This window comes from Anarhichas minor, unplaced genomic scaffold (genome assembly GCF_050575085.1).
Source record: "Anarhichas minor isolate MPS153535 unplaced genomic scaffold, ASM5057508v1 ptg000001l, whole genome shotgun sequence".
NCBI classification, from domain to species: domain Eukaryota; kingdom Metazoa; phylum Chordata; class Actinopteri; order Perciformes; family Anarhichadidae; genus Anarhichas; species Anarhichas minor.
In genome coordinates this window covers 1,510,591-1,533,016 of record NW_027466447.1, presented here as the reverse complement: position 1 = coordinate 1,533,016, position 22,426 = coordinate 1,510,591, and the positions used below count along the sequence as shown (strand labels likewise).

Here is a 22,426-nt window from a genome sequence, read left to right as displayed (position 1 = left end):
GAGACTCTTGTCCTTCTTGGCCATGAAGAAAAACCCCGCTCCTACCGGGGAGGATGACGGGCGGATAATTCCAGCAGCGAGGGAGTCTGTGATATAGGTCTCCATCGCCTCGCGTTCTGGTCGGGAAAGGTTGTATAGTCGGCTGGAGGGCAGGGTGGCGCCGGGGAATAGTTATATGGTGCAATCGTAGGGTCGGTGGGGTGGCAGGGAAAGGGCTCGTTCCTTGTTGAATGCCTCGCTGAGATCAGCATACTCCAAGGGGACCGAGGTGAGATCAGTTCCGGCAGTAGGGGTGTGGAAAGAAGAGGTCTGCCGGGGAATGGCAGACTTGAGGCACCTCGAAAGACATCTAGGGCTCCAACCGATGATTCTGTTTCCTGCCCAGTCTATCTGTGGGTTGTGGTCCCGGAGCCAGGGATGGCCCAGAACCAGAGGCGTCTGGGGCGTAGAGAAGATGAAAAAACGGATCTCGTGTTGGTGGTTTCCTGACACGAGCAGGGTAATAGGGCAAGTCCGGTGAGTGATATCAGTCAAGGGACTTCCATCCAGAGCGTTCGCCCGCAGAGGGCATTCCAACTGCTCCAAGGGAATCCCATGAGCAAAGGCCAAGGAGGAGTCCAAAAAACTCTGTTCTGCTCCGGAGTCAATGAGAGCCAAGACTGGTAGAGCACCGGACGGCAGACATAACTTAGCAGGTAGTGTGAGACGGGACCCGGGAGTCAGGTGGAATCGCTCACCAGTATTCCCACTCTTACCGGCGAGCCCTCTCTTTTGGTCGCACCGGGCAGACAGGGATACGGTGATCCGGCTCGCCGCAGTAGAGGCAGGCTCCGGAACGGATTCGTCGCTCCCTCTCTCCCTGAGACAGGTGTAACCGTCCCAACTGCATGGGTTCATCCCGATCCTCGGGAGAAGGTGCCGGAGCGGGCGAGTGCTGGTGGCCTGGGCTGCGGCGGCGAGGTAGAGCTGGGGACCGGCGACCGGAAGTGGTTACTGGCTGACGAACCGGTGCCGGGAACCTGTGGCTACGCTCTCTCCGACGTTCCTGCATCCGAGTATCCAGTCGGATGGTGAGAGCGATCAGGTCTTCTAGTGTCTTGGCCTCCTCCAGAACAGCAAGCTCATCCTTTAATCTCTCCGACAGGCTGCTGAGAAAAACCCCCTTTAGCGCCCTCTCCTCCCAACCAGACTCTGCGGCCAGGATACGAAAGTCAATAGAATGTTCAGCGGTGCTAGCAGAGCCCTGACGGAGGCGGAGGAGGTTCTGAACAGCGACCTGAGAGTATGTAGGGTGGTCGAAAGCTCTCCTAAATGCCTCTAGGTATTGTCCAAAAGAAACCGTATCCAACGGGTTCTGGGTGAACCAGGCCTGGGCCCAGTCGAGAGCACGGCCATGTAGCAACCCGGTCAGATAGGCAATCTTAGAACTGTCCGATGCATACATGCGGGGCTGTTGGTTAAACACAAACATTGTCTGGAGCAGGAAACCTCTACATCCCCTCATGTCTCCGTGGAAAGGTTCAGGAGACAGAACAATTGACTCACGGACCAGTTGCGCGTCCCTCGCCGTTGAATCTAGGGGGGAGGGGCGGGGCTGTGCGAGTCCCTGCACCATGCTGCCGATCTCAGCCACCTGAGACCCGATGGCTTGCTGCGATCCCCACATATCATGCAGCAGATGGTGTTGCTGTCCCAGAAGAACGCCTTGGTTTGTGATCGCCACCTGCAGGGGATCTACAGGTGGAGATCCTGCTGCGGCTGCTGGGTCCATAGTTATGGTCAGTCCGTTCTGTTATGATGTGGTGTGTTCATGGACGCAAATGCAGACATAGGAGAGCAGAGTTCTATTTCAAAACCAAGGTTATTTATTTCTCTCAGTCAGGGGAAAAGACAGGAAATGGATTAAGTCAATAGGAGGCGTCTCCATGCGCTCCACACGGGTCCAAGCCGGAAAGTGGCTAATCCTACTGAGCGGCAGATGAAGCCGAAAGGTAAACAGTCACGTCAAACACGGAGGCACGTCTGCGCGCTCCGCTCTGATCCTAGCCGGAAAGTGGCTGGCAGGCAGGCTGGATCAACTGTGTGAAACCCGGGGCTCGACACAGGATAGCCAAACCTTCACAGTTGATCTCCGAGGAACGAACTGGAAGGCTTCTTCGTGCAGGTGAAAACCCGAGGCTCGACACTGGACGGCAGGTAAGTTGAACACAAAAAACAGATTGTTAGCAGAGGAATCTCACAGAGTGAAAAAACGGACAACTCACGGGTTGGAAAACCAGGTTGGTAAACGGACGGACTGACAACTGGGATGAGAGTGACAGGAGTATTTATGTCAGCTGGAGATGATCACAGGAGATGAGGCACAGCTGTGCCTACGGAGAGAGGCATGGCAGTGGGCGGGACTCGTAGGAGGACACTACTGAGGGAAATACAGCAGTTAGACATAAATCCTCACAAGTTCATTTTAATATTATTCTATTTCATTGTATATATTGTGCATTTTATATTTTCATAATTAATATGTTTTGCTGTGTTATTTTTATTGCTTTACCTGTATCATAATGCTGCTGTAGCGAAAAAATGTCCCCTTGCGGGATTAATAAAGTAACTATCTATGTATCTATCTAAACACAAGAATCCAGCTGCCGTGCAAGGTAAACACTCCACTCTGGTTAAGAAAGCTTTGAAAGAGCTGTATTTCTGAAGGAAACTGTGCCAAGTTCTTGTTAAGTTCTACAGAGAGAAGCAATAGAAAGCATCCTGACAAGAAAGATTACAAATTGTTTGTGCAAAGCCCAGGACGGGAGGGTTCTGCAGTGGGTGATTAAAACCACCCAGAACATCCCTGATAACCATTAGCATCAGTGATGTTGGTGAGAGCCCAAAGGATACTAAAAGACTTCAATCAGGAGATTGAAGTCAGACAAGTTTGATGTAGAAAAGATAATAGTTTATTATAAACAGATGATATGTGATGATAAAGACTTGACAGAGTCTTTGGCGCTTGGACTCTACAGGGAGATTTGTAATGGAGGGGTGTCCGCCCTGAGCAGCAGAAGATAAATCCTCCAAAAGGAAAAAAATAAACCACAGCCTAATATTCCCCCAAAAGAATGTGTATTTACCAAATCGGAAGGAAACTGGTCATGAATGATCGATGAAGATGGCATAAACTGCTAAGAGATGAGGCATAACAAGGAGCATGAAAGAAATGTGAGTGTCCGAACACTCCTCCGCAAATCGCCACCTTACCGTGGTGGAGGAGTTTGAGTGGCTCAGTGATCCTGGGAGCTATGTTGTCCGGGGCATTAGCCCCTGGTAGGGTCTCCCAAGGCAAACAGGTTTCAGGGGAGAGCCCAGACTAAGAGCGGTTCAAAACGACCCTAATGATGAGCAGCCCACGGACTACAGTCACCTCGCCCGGACCAGGGAAACCGGGGCACCCTCCCGGAGCCAGACCCAGGAGGGGAGCTCGTAGGCGAGCGTCTGGTGGCCGGGCCTTTGCCCATGGGGCCCGGTCGGGCTCAGCCCGAATAAACATCATGGAGCAGCCACCCTGTGGACCCACCACCCGCAGGGACACGCATTGGGGTCGGGTGCTATGCAGACCGGGCGGTAGGTCGGGCGGGAGGCCCGGGCATGCCGATATAGACTAGCTCTAGGGACGTGGAACGTCACCTCGCTAGCGGGGAAAGCCGGAGCTGGTGCAGGAGGTGGAGCGATACCAGCTAGAAATAGTTGGACTCACCTCCACACACAGCGTTGGCTCTGGAACCAAGCTCCTGGAGAGGGGTTGGACTTTGTCCTTTTCCGGAGTTGCCCAGGGTGAGAGGCGCCGGGCGGGAGTGGGGATACTCACGAGCCCCCGGCTGAGCGCCGCTGTGTTGGAGTTCTCCCCGGAGAGCGAGAGGGTCGCCTCCATGCGCCTACGGGTTGCGGGGAGCAAGGCTCTGACTGTGGTTTGTGCTTATGCACCAAACAGCAGTTCGGAGTATCCGGCCTTCTTGGAGTCGGTGGGAGGGGTCCTGGAAAGGGCGCCGCCTACCGACTCCATAGTTCTCCTGGGGGACTTCAACGCTCACATGGGCAATGACGGAGAAACCTGGCGGGGGGTGATTGGGAGGAACGGCTTGCCCGATCTGAACCCGAATGGTGTTTCGTTATTGGACTTCTGTGCTTGCCACGGTTTGGCCATAACGAACACTATGTTCGAACATAAGGTGGCTCATAAGTGTACCTGGTACCAGAACACCTTAGGCTGGAGATCAATGATCGACTTTGTAATCGTATCATTTGATTTGCGGCCGTATGTTTTGGACACTCGGGTGAAGAGAGGAGCAGAGCTGTCAACTGATCACCACATGGTGGTGAGTTGGATCAGATGGCAGGGGAACCGGTTGGAAAGACCTGGTAAACCCAAACGTGTAGTGAGGGTAAACTGGGAACGTCTGGCGGAGGACCCTGTCCGGGAGGTCTTTAACTCCCACCTCCGGAAGAACTTCTCACACATCCCGAGGGAGGTTGGGGACACGGAATCCGAGTGGACCATGTTCAAAGCCTCTATTGTGGACGCGGCCGCTAGGAGCTGTGGCCGGAAGGTCATCGGTGCCTGTCGTGGCGGCAACCCGAGAACCCGGTGGTGGACACCGGAGGTGAGGGAAGCCGTCAAGCTGAACAAGGAGACCTTCAAGGCCTGGTTGGCCCAGGGGTCTCCTGAAGCAGCTGACAGGTATCGGCAGGCCAGAAGGGCTGCAGCTGCGGTGGTCGCGAATGCTAAAACTCGGGCATGGGAGGAGTTCGGGGAGGCCATGGAGAAGGACTTTCGGTTGGCCTCAAGGAGGTTCTGGCAAACCATCCGACGGCTCAGGAAGGGAAAGCAGGGCTTACCCCAGGCTGTTCTCAGCAGGGGGGGGGGGGGAACTGCTAACCCGGACGGAGGACATCGTCGGGCGGTGGAAAGAGCACTTTGAGGAACTCCTAAACCCGACCAACATGTCCTCTGCAGAGGAGGCAGCGCCTGAGGACCTAGGGGGAGGCTCACCCATATCCCTGGCAGAGGTCGCTGAGGTAGTTAAAAAGCTCCTTGGCGGCAAGGCGCCGGGGGTGGATGAGATCCGCCCTGAGATGCTGAAGGCGCTGGACATAGTTGGGCTGTCCTGGCTGACACGCCTCTTCAATGTCGCATGGGGGTCGGGATCAGTGCCCATGGAATGGCAGACCGGGGTGGTGGTTCCCATCTTCAAAAAGGGGGACCGGAGAGTGTGCTCGAATTACCGGGGTATCACACTACTCAGCCTGCCGGGGAAGGCTTATGCCAGGGTGCTGGAAAGGAGGCTCCGACCGCTTGTCGAACCTCAGATTCAAGAGGAGCAATGCGGATTCCGTCCCGGCCGTGGAACAGTGGACCAGCTCTTTACCCTCGCAAGACTACTGGAGGGGCTCTGGGAGTTTGCCCAACCAGTCTACATGTGCTTTGTGGACTTGGAGAAGGCTTTCGACCGGGTCCCTCGGGGGATCTTGTGGGGGGTGCTGCGGGAGTATGGGGTGCCGGACCCGTTACAACGGGCGATCCGGTCTCTGTACGACTGCAGTAGGAGCTGTGTCCGCATTCTCGGCAATAAGTCAGACACGTTCCCGGTGGGTGTTGGCCTCCGCCAGGGCTGCCCTTTGTCACCGGTCCTGTTCGTGATTTTCATGGACAGGATATCTAGGCGCAGCCTGGGGGCGGAGAACGTCAGTTTCGGGGGTCTCGGGATCGCCTCTCTGCTATTTGCAGATGATGTGGTCCTGTTAGCCTCCTCGGATCGTGACCTCCAGCATTCACTGGGACGGTTTGCAGCCGAGTGTGAAGCAGCGGGGATGAGAGTTAGCACCTCCAAATCTGAGGCCATGGTGCTCTGCCGGAAACCGGTGGATTGCTCCCTCCAGGTGGGGACGGAGTGCCTACCTCAAGCGAAGGAGTTCAAGTATCTCGGGGTCTTGTTCACGAGTGAGGGTAAGATGGAGCGGGAGATCGACAGACGGATCGGTGCAGCTGCAGCAGTAAAGCAGGCGCTGCACCGGACCGTCTTGGTGAAGAGGGAGCTGAGCCGGAAGGCAAAGCTCTCAATTTACCACTCGGTCTACGTTCCTACCCTCACCTATGGTCGCGAACTCTGGGTCGTGACCGAAAGGACAAGATCGCGGCTACAAGCGGCCGAAATGAGTTTCCTCCGTAGGGTGGCCGGGCTCAGCCTTAGAGATAGGGTAAGGAGCTCGGTCATCAGGAGGGAGCTTGGAGTCGAGCCGCTACTCCTTCGCGTCGAAAGGAGTCAGCTGAGGTGGTTCGGGCATCTAATTAGGATGCCTCCTGGACGCCTCCCACTGGAGGTTTTCCAGGCACGTCCAACTGGGAAGAGACCCCGGGGAAGACCCAGAACACGCTGGAGAGATTACATCTCCCAGCTGGCCTGGGAACGCCTCGGGATCCCCCAGAATGAGCTGGAACATGTTGCCGGTGAGAGGGAGGTCTGGGTCGGCCTGCTTGCCCTGCTGCCACCGCGACCCGACCCCGGATAAGCGGTGGAAAATGGATGGATGGATGGAAATATAAAAAACAATGACCAAATATAAAATGATGCCTTTAAGTAAGCAGGGCAGTTTCTAAACTCATTCCTTTTGAACCAAACTTGACCTCCTGTCATCCTGATTCTGTAAATATCTAAACCAGTCTGTCACTTTAGTAAAATGGCAGTAAAGGCGCCAGTATGCTTCAAATTAAGTTTTTCAGATAGCAGCACAGCATGCCCCTTGCCCCACATTTTTCTATTGTTGGAGGGCTGCATCTGTTTTTAGCAAATCTACAGAGTCAAAATTCACAGCCACGTTAAGCAGTGCTGGAAATGATTATTGTTGGCCTCCATGTGTCCCCCTAGCAGCTGGGCCCTACTAGACTACTGGTTCCAATTGTATTAAAGCAAGGCCAATCACGTAAACCACTACCAAGCACAGGTCTCATCAGAATGTACTTACATTTGTCCCCACACAAATAGAGAAGGGTCATAGAACCAGAACACTAGGTAATATAAATTATCATAAATCATGGGCATCATGAATTACATCATTAATAGGACATTATGATCCGCTCTCAAAAGATTATGAATGATTCTGAGAGGAAAAACAAACACCAATATTTCAGTTCTAATTTACTGTTTGATCAATCATCAGTGAAGGAAAAACACTGGAGACTATTGATTTGAGGAAAAACCTCTCAGTTGCTTCATGACATCATGTGCCCCCAAACGACATCTCTTTATGGAACCACCATGACGTTATGGTGTGTTTAGAGACAACAATGCCATTAAGCAGAGTTAATTGCTCCCAGCACTTCAGATGGTGCTTCTGGTTTGACACTCATGTTCACTGGAGGGAAACGTTCAACAATGTTGTATTGATCGTTGTCAGAGATAAGGACAATGTTTTGCAATATGGATTATCATTGGTCTTTAGGGTGATCCTCTGTGTGATGCCCTTCAAGAGTTGAGTTTCAATAGCATGTTTTCACATTCAAATCCAGTATCAAATCAGATTTATTTTTTATTCCATATCAAATCTGATCTTGTTAATTGCAACAATTGCAAGTACCTGAAAAAATGTTTTTATTCAATCATCTGTTATCACCTTTTATTGGCTGACAAGACAGAAAAGGTTGCGTGTCAGCCTGATTGATGTTCACAACCTGTAGTTCCAACCAGAAAATGAGATGAGCAAACAGTATGAACAGCTGTTTAGAGACAATTCTGAAATAACATCTACATCCTTCTGATTTTTTGAGTTTGTCTCAATCTACTTGATCCCCCCAAGAATATAACATCAAAATAATATTTACCAAAATGAATAGATATATCTGGTCAGCCTCAGATGTATACATCTGGATCACTGAACATCAAACTAACCACAAAAAAATCGAAGTGGGAGGAACTTTACATTTTTGAAAGAGAAAAGTGAAAATGAATTGCCTCATCACCGAGTTTATGACAAGCTTTACCTCTGCAGCAAGTTGGCCACTTTTTCATACAGTGTTTATAATTAACCAGGTTTTTGTGACTCAGAATTGAATCAGTAATCAGTAAGAAAACATCCTGAAGTGATGGATTACATTGTGTGTGGAGCCTCCATACAGAGCTCTACTGTACGTCCTGGAGTGAGTGGTAGCGGCTGTGCAGCCATCGGCAACCGTCGGAGCTCAGCTCCACCTATAACAATAGTTTGTAAAACGTCCTATATGCGCCAATCAATCATCCAAACGGACTATCCAGTCAATCTCTAATCCTTGTCATTTTAATTTGTATACAAAAACAACCCGAAATATGTTGAAAGTATAAACCAAATGATTTGTTTTGGTAAAAGGTATAATTCTCTCTGCCATGCAAAACTCAAATGTTTTGTCTGGTTTACACATATTTGTGGCTTTCATTGGCATGCTAGCATACAAAGTGCTTTCAGACTGCGAGCGCTTTCCCCTGGTGTCTAATGCAAACTTGATGGCAGCAGGTGGCTGTGCTGGCTATTTTACTTTAATGTCCTCAACTTGACACAATGCCTTGTGGCCAGGAAATATCACTTTCTTTGGTCATGCCCTATTAACACAGACTGTTCAGCTAAGGTGATGGATTAGATGACAAGTAGTTCACAATGAGAAAAAATGTAGGAAGTCATTGCAGAAGTACTGTTCTTTCTTTCCCCTGCCCCCATCTCAACGAAGTAACTTCAGCAGAGGTAGAACACGAAGACCCCTCAGGCTGAATGGCTGTTCCACAGCGACCTATTTCCCAGAGAGCCCTGTGCCTCCCATTTTTTGTGATGGATGCTTTCAGACATCTCACCCTCCTCCCCCACTCTTTCTTGCCCCACAGATGAGGATATTTGACAGTTGTGTGTGTGTGTGTGTGTGTGTGGCACAGTTGCCAGCTGGCCCTGCTTTGATTTACAGGCCCACACAGAGGCAAGGGTTAAAACGAGAATGGGACAGTCACAGCCATATTTACACACATGACCTCACACATGAAACATCATGAGGACTAATTGTACTGTCAACGGGGACGTACAGCACTGAGTGCAAGGAAGAGACATGGGTAATGGTGGTTTGGGGTCAAGCCTGACAAAGCCCTGTAGAGGATGGGACGCAGCGTTGCTGGGAGACAGCAGCTCAATGGTGTATGATGGTAAATGGAGGAGAATTCATTCTAAAAAGGATTGAGGGAATAGACTCAGGGTTCAGGAATAAAATCGACTTACACTATGTTGGGATCCACCCTGGGATCAGGGACCAATAACCAAACTATAAATTAAGCCTCAAAATTGGTGTTCACTTAAATTGTCCATAGTTAAGGTACTATTCCACATTCAGAGTGAACAGTGGAGGTTAGAATCTGAGCACTGACTACAACAACCAGGTATTGTCACAACACACATGCACAAAGTAATCACAGAAAACTACTCTTTAAAGTTTATTTACTTAACATTACTGATCAAGTCAATAATATCATAAACCAACAAACAACGACTATAAAAATACAAGCATACTACCTGTGTGTTTTTCTGTGTGTTTGTGTGTGTGTGTGTGTGTCTGTAACAGCACAGACTATATGTGTGTATGAGTATGTGTACGTGTGCGTGGGTCAGTTTAAACAATAAGGAAAAGGAAAGAAACACTCAAAGCAAGGCAGATCCTCACTGCCGCAGTAAAATACAGCAACTGTTTCTCTATCACGCAGAAAGCCGACTGGTGAACTCAGATTCGGCCGCTGCCGCACTGGTTTTTCAACTGATAAAGTTACAGTTACCAACCTTACTCGTGGTGACTGATCTAAACACAACGCTATTACAGTCGCATGGAACAGCACTCTTACAACAGTATTGAAACAACAGTAATTTTACACAGCACTGAACTAACTCGGCGGTCCGTAAAAATACACAACAACACGATAACAGTACAGCTAACTTAAGGTTAAAGTTGAGGAGAACGGGGCAAGTTATCCGCTCCTCCTTCGGGATCCAAAACAGTCTATTTGACCAGCAATGTAGAACTATTCTTTGGGTTTTCTTAAAAGCAACAACATTGGTTCTGCTTCCTTTCATCCAAGCCGAGTCGGATGGCGCAGAGAAAAGGTATGCACTGATGTTTATAGTCTCAGTGACGTCAGGGCCATGTCAGAAGCTCCCTGGGGTTCCTGTGGCCTTCGTCCAATGAGGCACCAGTAAACTGGTTTGAACCAAATCTCTCACACTGGTGAGATTCTAATGCCTGATGAAGAATGGCGTGGTTAAACCAGTCCAGGCTTTTCAGTTTCAGCCACATGGTGAAGTCCCAACAACTATTTTGTCAAATGTATGTGGAAACCCCTGTCCAGATATATTTGTTCTGGGTTTGAGTTTTCCTGGTTTGGTACAGGCCCTTCACTTCCAATGAAGAGAAAATAAACCAAGATACTTAAGATAGTTGTGTGCTTTCAACTTTGTGCCAACAGTTTGTGTGTCCCTTTATTGTTTCAACATACAAAAACCATTACTATTACAAAGGTGTTGGTAATTGTTTGGTACAGCATGTTAGCTCAGTTCCAGTGTGAAGACAGAAAGCAGAAACAAGCATACGCCATAAATCCCCAAAAATGAAACACATGACTTATGCCCCATGCTCAAAAAGGCTACACAAAGAAATGTTTGGCGAGGAAGAACTTGACTGCCAGACCTTATCACCAACATCTGTGTTGGACCTCAGTAATATTCTTGTTTCTGAATGGGGACAAATCTTTGCAGCCAGATTCCAAAAACTGATGAAAAGTCTTTTGTTGAGTTGTTCCTAGTAGCCATTTATTTCATTCCTACTCTAAAAATCCGTATAACATGTCCCATCACAGTGAACATTATATATGGTTACAGAGAGAGAAACATATTCAGATGATGAGCAGAATTGCATTCATAAGGTGTTGCAAATTTGGGACCCTTAACTAACAGGATACGTTTGGTTAATTCTTGCTTTTCGGGACCCACTGCACCATAATCTAAAACAGAAACATTGCATGTCAAAATGAATTAATTTCAACGAATAGAATAGGATTCACTCACAGAGGTAGGGTGCATTTCCGGAGCACTTTGTCAAAGAGCTTGACTAGAATTAGAACAGTTAATTCAAACCTTCAAAAGTATTTACAGTACCTTTGACAGCAATATATAAGGTGTTTTGCACTTTGCAATTCTATACAAGCCTGCTCTGCTGAAAGAGCAGCGATGCCAGTGGAGCTTTTCTCTTCCATGAGTTGCAACTTAATTTTGCTGAGCCATTTTCTGATGTGACTGATCCGTACATGAGAAGGAAGTCCTTCTGTCACTTTGCCAGCACTAACTGGAGGGCCATTTCAAGTGCCCCTGCTTCCAATAAAAGAAGAGAAAACATCCTCCAACATAAATCACATTAAACTTCTCTTCTGATCTCATCAATAGAAATCTCCACCCCAAACTGCCCTTCACTCCCTCCGCAACACAAAACAAGCCTTAGGTAGATACTTGTACATGTTTGGGCATGGTAACTGAGGTTGCATATTAAAAGATGTGGGAATTTATGATGTTGTTTATTTGGAGATATTTTTAGGTCCATGTATTGTTGCTAAACTCATGAGTATTTTAAAGTTCTATAAGTTTACAAAGTGCTGGAAGTCAAAGGCTTCTCTCTGTGTGTATTATGTGTCCAGAAATATTTAAAAGCTGACCAAAGTCCTCCCCTGCAAAGGCATAGTGCATTTACCACGTTAGCTAGAAAAAAGGTGGAGGCTGCAGCATTTTGAAGCGTTTTGAACTGCAGGGGAAGTTGTCTAAATACATACTGCCTTTTACACGTGTATACCTTTTAGATTGTGCATACCACAGTGCTTTATGATTCATAATACTGGTTCCTCTACTCATCATTGTGCACTTTGAATTTGGTAGACTGGCTGTCACTAAGTCTACAGAGACATCTTCACTTGTATATTTGTGTGTACTATGTCATGCTGGAGAAACTCCCCTCATGTGTAATCTCCTGACGCAGACGTCCAGCAGTCTCCCCTACATAAAATGTAATGCCATGTTAAGAGTAGTCCATGTAATTGAGAAATTGAACTGCTTTATTTGAGCTGGAATTAGTCTCTTCCTTGTGTGTCTGATGATTGTATTTCCTGTCTGATGTGTTTTATTTATATCTCGACTGTAACTGTTGTGCTGTCTTTCTGGTCAGGTCTACTTCCAGGGACTTCCTGGAATAAAGGTGAAATAAAATACATAATAGATACTGCACTCTGCCTTTGCCTAACCTTAATACAATGCTCAGAGAAACTGCTTAACAACAAAATGTGATCTCAGCTATCTTCTCCATTCTAACTGGTTTGTTGAAGAAGACGATTGGGGGAATCAAGTGTTTGAGTTTATATATGTGGGCTTCTTCTATTATCTATATTGACATCAATATAAGACATTCATTTTCAACTTAATAAATTCAAGTGATTTACATGTACTGTAGCTTAACCACACCAAATCACATGAAGGCAGGTACTGCTTAGGCGACGTTGGCTCAGAAGGTAGAGCCGAAGGTAGAACGGGTCGTCCCTGCAGAAGCTCAGTGGTTCGATTCCTGGCTCCTTGGGCAAGACACCAAGGGTATGAATGTTAGTTATTCCTGATGGGCATGGTAGCCCCTGCCATCAGTGTATGAATGGGTGTGAATGGGTGAATGATGACTGATGAGTGAATGATGAGTGAAAGAAAATCACTGTACAAGTACAGTCCGTTTACCATTTACCTTTAGCAGTTTAGTTTTTTCTTTTTTTCTGCCTTTTGCCTCTAGGAGAGAAGAGGGCTGGTGAACAAACCTCATTAATCATTAAGTTATGTATCAAGTGAAAAAGTCAAACATTGTGTTTCCATTTTCTCGACTGTCAGAAAGCTTGATGTCTTTGTAAATTAGATAAAAATGTAATATCTTTGACTTTTGGGCTATTAGTCAAATAAAGCAATCAATATGAAGATGTCATCCTTGGGCTCTGGGAACCTTTGGGAAATGTTGTTGGTTTCAGAATATTTTATGTTATATTTGAGTTTACACTACAGATATTTTGTGTTTGCAAAAGAGATTTGTTCAAACAACCTTTTTGTTAAATGTTTATTTTTCTTAGAATAGGATATGGAGCAAAGTAGCCTTTAACATTGGCGTCCTGGTGGCCACGGCTTGAAGTTGCTGGTTTGATTACGCTTGGGAAACTTTGTTGCTTATGTCATTCCTCCTTTTCTCCTCTCTCTCTTTCATCTACGTGCTGTCACTTTCAAATAACCTGACAGAAATGTCCCAAAATATGCATTTCATCTCAGCAATGACTTTGAATAACTTCAAATGATACCCAGCCCAAGTCCTGATTCCTGATTCTTCATGGTACCTGAGGACCTTGAGTGCAACAAACACAGAGAGCACATATGCGAGCATGTGTGTAGCAGACATAGGGATTGAAAGAAACTGTAAAAGGCGACGCCATTGGTATTTTCTGTCTCTTTCTGCGTGACTAGAAAGCGAGGCAGCTGGCCCACCCAAACACATCAACACAGCACAGCCCCTGTCGAGTGTCAGCCTATTGGTTGGAGTGACGCTGACGCACACGCACACACACACGCACACACACACACACACACTGTACATCCAATCCAACCCTGAAAAACAAACGTCATGGCAATGTGTCAGTCTGCTGGTGTGGTCACATATAGCATAGAGAGCATGGCCTACCCATGTGCATGAAAAGGTGACTTTTTAATAACATAGGGCTCAGCAATCCAGTGATCTAGAGGGAGATCTGCACAGAACTGCATCGTGTGTGGAAGGCACTTACCTGTGGTCGAATGCAGACTCTCCAAGCTCCAATAGCGAGACAGGACCCCCCTCAGAGTTCCGCCCAAGCTACCTCCTCCTACGCCTCCTCCACCCATACATCCACCCACCCTGAGACCTCCGTCCACCATGCTGTCCACCCTTCTGGCTGTTGGGCTCCCTCCGTCCGAGTCGGACCCAGGCGACAGCCCCGAGCTGCCGCTGCTGCCACAGCTGCCCCCAGGCAGGGACACGCCCCCCTCCAAGCCCTGCTGGGTCCGCATCCCGATTTGAATGCACCACAAAAGGGGAGGAAATAGAGGTGGGGAGTGAGGAAATAAGTGGAGATGAAGAGGAGGCGAGACGGCTGAGCAGGTGGTTATTCCCAAGGCGAGACCGCAGAGGAGGAGTAAAAAGAGGAGGAGGAGGAAGCCTCCTTGGTGATATCTGCGGCTCTATTCGCTGAGGTAAGCTCCAGCTGTCAACTTGCTGCTTCCTTCTTGCATTCACAGTAGAGCAGAGTTGAAGCACCGCTACTCTCCTCTCTCTCTCTCTCTCTCTCTCTCTCTCTCTCTCTCTCTCTCTCTCTCTCTCTCTCTCTCGGCTGACATCAGTGGGGGTCCTGCAGGGGGGTTCTGCAGCATGGACGGCTCACTAATGGTGCAGTAGCCTATCAATCCATAGGAGATGAAAACAGCCCCCACCACCTACTTCCGCCTCCCAAACACAAACAGTGCTCACTCTCTGTTGGTTTTCAAATCCACAGCGAGTTACAGAGCAGATATTTAGATCAGGCTTCAGAGTCTTCTGACGTACTGGCTCTGTTTTTATGTTGATAATGTTCAACATACAGCATCTATGTAATACATTATGTTCTAATAGATAATTTTGCTCAAACAGATACCTGACACCAACCAATGTTTTTATTCACAAAATCAGTGATTGATTCTTATATATAATGGATTGTAGCCTACTAAGCCAGTATAGTACAATCCAAATTTGAATAACACCAGACCAAACAATAAATAAATAAAGCTTGTATTGCCATAGTGGAGGGGGATGATAGTGGCTGAACTAGATCTGATTTTTTTATAATAGGCTGTTTACTGCCCTCTCTGGTTGAGTGAGTCTTGCACTTCTGACCACAGTGAACAGTGATGTCACTGTATACTGAGAGACAGGCCAAGTTAGATATACACCTGCAACTGATGAGTGTTTCATTATTAATTGTCTTCCAATTATTCACTAATTAGCAGATTAACAGGTTGCTCCAAAGCATGTCAAAGAAAATAGTGAAACACCACATTTCCCCAAATTGGTGGCAACCCATGAAGATATATGTTTACTATCATAGAAGGCTAAGACAATTAGCTAACATTTACATTTGAGAGTCTGGAACCAGTGCAATAATTACATGTCATTTAATGCTAACCATTAACTGTAAAAATAGTTTTAAATTTTGTGTCGATCAATCACCTAAACACTGCCGTTTCAAAGTTAAGACACCTAAGGTCAGCAAAAAACAGATTTCCAGCTGCTGTTAAGTTGCTGTTTCTGCCTCCACCCCAATACAATTGAGGTTCTCACAGCTTTGTACAGACAGTGCCCCTGTTAGTTTGGATAACCCACAGAACAGCTGTTTTCTCTGGAAATACCTATCCTTCACAACATGATCTGCGTTATCTCCAAATCTAGACAACACATCTGCGAGGACAAATGTTAGTTTTTTTTGCCATTTTTCTAAATGTGCCAATGTGTCCCAGACAGGGGATGCTTTCAGGAACCACAACCCAGGTGTGTACTGTCACTGAAAGGATGATGATGATGATGATGATGGTGAGGTTAACATCTCTACAGCAGTATTATACTATATATACATGATAGCTAGTCTGTTAATTCATCTGATGTCTTTCAGTCAGGCTTTCGACAGCACCACAGTACTGAAACTGCTCTTGTTAAGGTTTTCAACAACATCCACTTAAACACAGACAGTGTCAGAATTTCAGTCTTAGTATTACTGGATCTCAGTGCTGCATTCTACACGGTCGACCATCACATACTACTAGAAAGACTAAAAATCTGGGTGGGACTCTCTGGCACAGCACTTAACTGGTTTGAATTCTACTTGAAGGACCGAGAATACTTTGTGTCTGTAGCTAATTACACATCAGAGCTGACTAAAATGACATGTGGTGTTCCCCAAGGTTCAATACTGGGGCCTCTTCTGTTCAACATCTACATGCTTCCACTAGCTCAGATTATAGAAAACAACAAAGTGTGTTATTATAATTATGCAGACGACACACAAATCGAGATAACTATATCACCAGGGGACTATAATCCCATACAAGCGCTGGGTAAATGCATTGAACAAATCAACGACTGGATGTGCCAGACATTTCTTCAATTAAACAAAGATAAAACAGAAGTAATTATTTTTGGTACCAAGGACGAATGATTGAAGGTCAGCGCTCAGCTTCAATCACTGATGATTGAAACCACAAACCAAGCAAGAAATCTAGGTGTAGTTATCGATTCAGACCTCAACCTGAACAGCCATATCAAGAAAATCTAACTATCACCTGAATAATATATCAAGGATTAGAGGACTTATGTCTCAACAGGATTTGGAAAAACTTTTCCATGCATTTATCTTCAGTAGACTCGACTACTGTAACGGTGTGTTTACAGCAGTGGTGGGCCGTCAGGGCCAGCAAAGCCTTCTCTGCTGGCCTAAACCGAATCACAAAATTAAAGCTATTTTATAATTTAATAATTTTTCACAAATACACTACATGTATTATAATTTTCTTTCCCATTAGCTTTTTTCTCATTGCATTCCTGTCTTCCTCAGTTGCTCTGCTTCCAGCCGGCAGCGCTGCTTCCAGTGCAGCTTGTTTTAAGTAGAGCTTTTATCCAATCAGATTTCACCTCTATGTCTCTAGGTAAGAAGAGAGGCCCGATGCCCTCTAGGTAGACTTTGCAGATTAAAGTAAATGTGGACGATATTGTTGATTGTCATAGTCTTCAACCAATCAGATCTTTAGTTTGACATGTTGGGCGTGTTCTTTGACGTGCCAGAACTACTGAGGTCGTCTACAAGTACATCAGCATTAACGTGCAGCTCAGCATGAACGTGCGCCGTGATTGGTCAGTGGGCTAGCGTCACTAACTAAAGCTAGCTACCAGAAGTTATTATTAGTAGTAAGAGTTCAAGTTGAAAGATATGTAAGAAGTTAGACATTGACATGACATTTTTAGCATTTTGCTTGGTGTAGATTCTTTTTTTTTAACCTAACTTTGTTTTTTTTAAACTCAATGACTGAAGGAGGAGGAGAAACAGATTTGGTGGCGAAGTTACTGGCAACGCCTTTCTGGAGGACATTTCAGGAAAAAATGGACATCGTAAGAAAGGGTCGGCCAACCCCACAGCTAGCAGCCCTGACCAAGCCAGGAAAAGGATTGGTACGAACGGTATTCCTGCCTAACAGGGTTGGAGAAGCGTTGCACATTTTATGGCTGGGAAAGCGTTTAATTTGAAACTGAGCGTATTGGTGTTTGGAGCTACACTAACGCGAGGTGGCTAACCAAGGCAGCAACACGACACCATAGCACAGCAGGACACTTACAAGCTACGGTGCTTTTGAAAACTTTTGCTGAGACCCGAGTGGATCTACAACTCAACGAACAAGTTTGCAGGAGGACCTCTGGCTGGAACTGAACCGCACCGATGTTCTGTACAACCGCGTCATTGAACTCTTTGTAATCAAAGAAAGGAGGATGGAGTTTGTCTTGAAGTGAACAGCATCTGTGGTAAGTGAAGTGCTTTTGTGTTTTTACATCTACAGTAGCGTTACTACTGTGTTCATTTGTCTATGGTGTCATTTTTATGATATGGTTAATATTGTTCCCTCTGATGTGAATAATATTTGAATGGCTCGTGCTCTTGAGTGTGCGGCGGAATACGTGTTTTAGCTCTGCATTTTTACTGGATTGATTTGTCATGCTTTGTTATGAATTTATGTGACTGATTCTTGTGAGTTTGTTCTTGTCATTGTGTTAATTACATTGATTTTGACTATATGCATTGTCCGTTAATGACGAAGCATCCCGTTATGCGCGGGGTTAGGGTCGGACATTTTATTCTCTGTTTGGGCTGTTTTCTTTTACAAAGCAAGAATTATGGTCTGGGGAAATGGGGATTGTGTGGCGATTGCTTTAGCCCTGTTTGAATCAGTAGGGAACAGCTGCCTAAATGCTGCGGGGAGAGTTTGTAGCCTGTGCGCTGCTGTTGTTTTCCTGCTAAGCTAGTTTAGCATAGTGTGCCTCCCAGAACACACGCGCCTCACCAGGGTACAATGTTGTGGTTCCGTGGTGGGAGTGTCAGACAGCATGTTGCCAGGTTGAGTGTAGAATACGTGTATTGTTACCCCCTAGAAACAAATAATAACCATAGTTGTGGCGTCATAATGAGGTTATTAGGAGGTGGTTCAACTGTAGTAGGACAGCACTGAAGGCCCAGGTATAAAAGACACGGCCTGCTACTGGTTTACAGGTCTCTATAAAAAGTCAATCAGAAAGCTGCAGCTGATTGAGAAGGCTGCAGCTCGAGTCTTCACTAAGACCAAGAAAGTGGATCACATCACTCCAGTTCTGAGGTCTTTGCACTGGCTTCCTGTCCAACAAAGAATTTACTTTAAAATCCTGCTGTTGGTTTATAAAGCACTGAATGGTTTAGGGCCAAAATACATCTCTGCTCTGCTGGTACCTTATGAACCATCCCGACCCCTTAGGTCGTCTGGGACCGGTCTACTTTCTGTTCCCAGAGTCAGAACTAAACATGGAGAAGCAGCGTTCAGTTTTTCTCCACATATCTGGAACAAAGTCCCAGAAAGCTGCAGGTCTGCTGAGACCCTCAGCTCCTTTAAATCAAGATTGAAGACTTTTCTGTTTGCTGCTGCCTTTAATTGAACCAGATTCAAGGATATTAATCAATTTCCTGCATTTCTGGATTTTACTACTGTATTCTATTTCTTAAACTGCACTGCAACTTTTATTATATTTGTAGCTTTTCAATGTTTTAATGACTGTTTTTAATGTTTCAATCAATGTTCTTAACTGTTTTTAAATCTCCTTTTCTTTTGCCTTATGTTTTGATGCTTTTAATGGTTTTATGTGAAGCACTTTGAATTGCCTTGTTGTTGAAATGTGCTATACAAATAAACTTGCCTTGCCTTGCCTATCACAACTTCTGTGGCCCCTCCAAAATGTACACCTCTATCACACAGTTCAACAAAACTGAACATTGATGAAGGTGGAATTTACTACAGGACTGTTGCATTAATTTTAGATAAATAAACTGGCAACTAGGTGCTAACAGAAGCTTATTGACCTAACATGCTACAATATAAAACGAAGCCCCATACAGCTGCTTCTGAAAGGCCGTTGTAGACATCAACAAGAACCAAATAGGTGGCAGTCATAAAAAAAAAACAATATTCCCTACATGGATCAAGTTGAAATTGATATATCTTGATATTAGGATTTTAGTTTGTTGTACTGCTTGGCTAGAAACTTTGATGAAAATGAGAGATGAAGGAAGAAAGAGTGTGTTCAAATCTGCACCTATTAGGTTAGGGTCCTGTTACCTTTGGCAAGATATTCCGTAATATAATTAATACATTGGCTAGTTATTTAGGGAAAGTTCTTGTTTGGCTGGACTAAAATGTTTTATGTTGTCTGATAAATGTAGAACTCTCTGTCACAAGGCCCCCTCAAAAAATAAGAGTGTAAAATTAAAATAGCATGAGGCCCCCGATGGCACATTAGTATTTGTTTGCATACATCTGTAAGGTATGAGGGACCTTACAGTGAGGACTTACTGCAGCCAGCAGGTTAAGTAAAGAACTGCAATGGTACTGTGTTAATGCTAGCCTCAACTAGACATGCTGTTCTTCTCTCATAAAACATTATAAAGCTGCAGTTACATAAAATATGGACTATCACTGATGTTGTCTAGTGTTGCCAGCAGCAGTTCAAGCAATAAAATGTGTGTATATTAATGTCGTGCAATGTGTTTGATTAATATATTGTGACTCAGTTTCAGTTACACCCTGCACTAATTCAACATAGATGACCATTTATCAGCAATACTATCGAATTCCAAGACATAGAGATGATCTGCATCAATCAAAATGCAGTGTACCTGATGTGATCATACTGTAACCATGTAATGAACTAAACTTGTGGACAGTAGTTATAATATAATAAAATGCTAATATACACTGTTCACTCACCTCCTCCTGTTTTGTATGTGATCACTCATGTTATGTCATTATTTGTCTGTTGCTTCCAATATCCTTTCTATTGGTTCCTGAAAGAGCCTGGCCTGATCTCTAGAGTACATTTGAAACTTCACATGAACACACATCCTGCTTCCTCCGGAGACTACTGACTAAGAAATATGGATTATTCTCTTGATTCAAGTATTGCTTTCAGTAATTAACATTATTTTGCATTGTTTGCAACATATTTGCATCATTGCATTGTAATTACACTTTTTAAACATGTAAATATGGTTCAGGAAGTGATGTGCACAGTACTTTAAAGCCCGATGCCAAAATGCCAAAATGACTATTTCTCACCATGAAAAAAACAGCTGCTCACATTGTTGGAGTTTGATTTATCATAATAGCACCATGGATTATATCTATTTGTTTAAATATATCTAAATGTTTGAAACTCACATATATGACATTCGCATATTGAGAATAGTGTGAATATAGTGTGGTCTGAATGGGTCAACATACAGCCTGTTTGCCTTAATAAGGATCAAAGTATCTTGTAGAAAAAAACTACTGAGGAGGCGTAGCAGGCGCGTGGTAAGGCTGTCTTTACTACTAAAGAGGCATAGCAGGTGTGTGGTAAGGCTGTCTTTACCACTAAAGAGGCATAGCAGATGTGTGGTAAGGCTGTCTTTACTACTAAAGAGTCATAGCAGGTGTGTGGTAAGGCTGTCTTTACTACTAAAGAGGCATAGCAGGTGTGTGGTAAGGCTGTCTTTACTACTAAAGAGGCATAGCAGGTGTGTGGTAAGGCTGTCTTTACTACTAAAGAGGCATAGCAGGTGTGTGGTAAGACTGTCTTTACTACTAAAGAGTCATAGCAGGTGTGTGGTAAGGCTGTCTTTACTACTAAAGAGTCATAGCAGGTATGTGGTAAGGCTGTCTTTACTACTAAAGAGTCATAGCAGGCGTGTGGTAAGGCTGTCGTTACTACTAAAGAGGCATAGCAGGTGTGTGGTGTAATGGGAAAATATGTCATAGTCTCATGTGAAGGTTTAAAGAATGTAAGTCCTAAAAGTGCAGACACCAAACTGTAGTTTCAGTAGATGACTTTAATTCGTTTTGTATCCAGGTGTCTTGTTATCTGTTATCATTGTGCACTGTTTCTTTCTTCTTCGTAAGACAGAGACACAGAGAGGCCTTGACTAACAGAGATCCTCTGTTTGAAATACTTTTGACTTCCTTTGTGACGCATTATCTGAAGTTGTAAAGGCGTAAACCTTTGCATGCATATATGATGTGTGAGGGTAAAGAATGTCTATTCTGTCTCTGCAATGGTCATTTTAACAATGTCACAGTGGCTTCAAAGGAAGCATCTGCTGTGTGTTTAAACTGTCTATTGTAAGGCAAACTGTGAACAAAGGGATTTGCAAACAGGAGATAAAGCATCTTCCTGACTGTCTTAAATGAAGTATACTAAGGCTCGAAGGATGACCTGCCTTTAATTGTGTTCTTTGTGTAGTCTTGTTAGCTAAGCAGATAACAGGAAGCTGTCTGAGCATAAATGTCCATGCATTGTGACTGTTAGGTAGACCACTCTTACAGATCACTGCAATGTGTCTGTGAGACTGTTCTCTTTGCTTGCAAGCAAATAAATTGACTTTACAAACCTTGATCGTTCATCAAAACTCTGTTTACTTTATATTGATAGAAAACCTCCACTTTCTTCTCCCGACTAGTCATAAGAAATATTCCACAACAGTGGTAAGGCTGTCTTTACTACTAAAGAGTCATAGCAGGTGTGTGGTAAGGCTGTCTTTACTACTAAAGAGTCATAGCAGGTGTGTGGTAAGACTATCATGGAAATGGCAAGCGAAGGTCGTTCGGGCTGTGAAAGAACAGCTGATCTGTGATAAAAAAGATTCACGTTATGCTGGGCGGCATCAGGAAAAGGCTTTCAACTCCCACTAGAAAGATAAAGCTGACCATGACACATTGGTACATGCAATACACACATTAGAAACCATACGAACATAACTCACACCCACGTGACAGGAGAAGGGAAACGGAGGAAGAGCTTACAAGGGCAAAAGCGATGTCAGTCCCACTATATAAGACTATGTAAGAACGGAATAAATCATTTTTCGGAGAATGACTCGGGTTGTGTTCTTTGCTTGAAGAATAACCTCTATTGCATTAAATTCTGTCTGATTCCAGTGCTTTCTTCAAAGATCATCAGGACACCAATAGGTATTAAGTATACAATAGGAATAGAGTT

General features: G+C 45.1%; 1 protein-coding gene across 1 annotated transcript in view; it reads right to left on the bottom strand.

Annotated features, from left to right (window-relative positions):
* LOC142945312 (rho guanine nucleotide exchange factor 4-like) overlaps positions 1–14,148 on the bottom strand; it is a 73,127-nt gene extending 58,979 nt beyond the window's left edge. The window contains exon 1 of the mRNA XM_076086735.1: positions 13,887–14,148. Coding sequence (XP_075942850.1) covers positions 13,887–14,148 — 262 coding nt within the window. The remainder of the gene's footprint in view (positions 1–13,886) is intronic.
* Between the last annotated feature and the right edge of the window lie 8,278 nt (positions 14,149–22,426).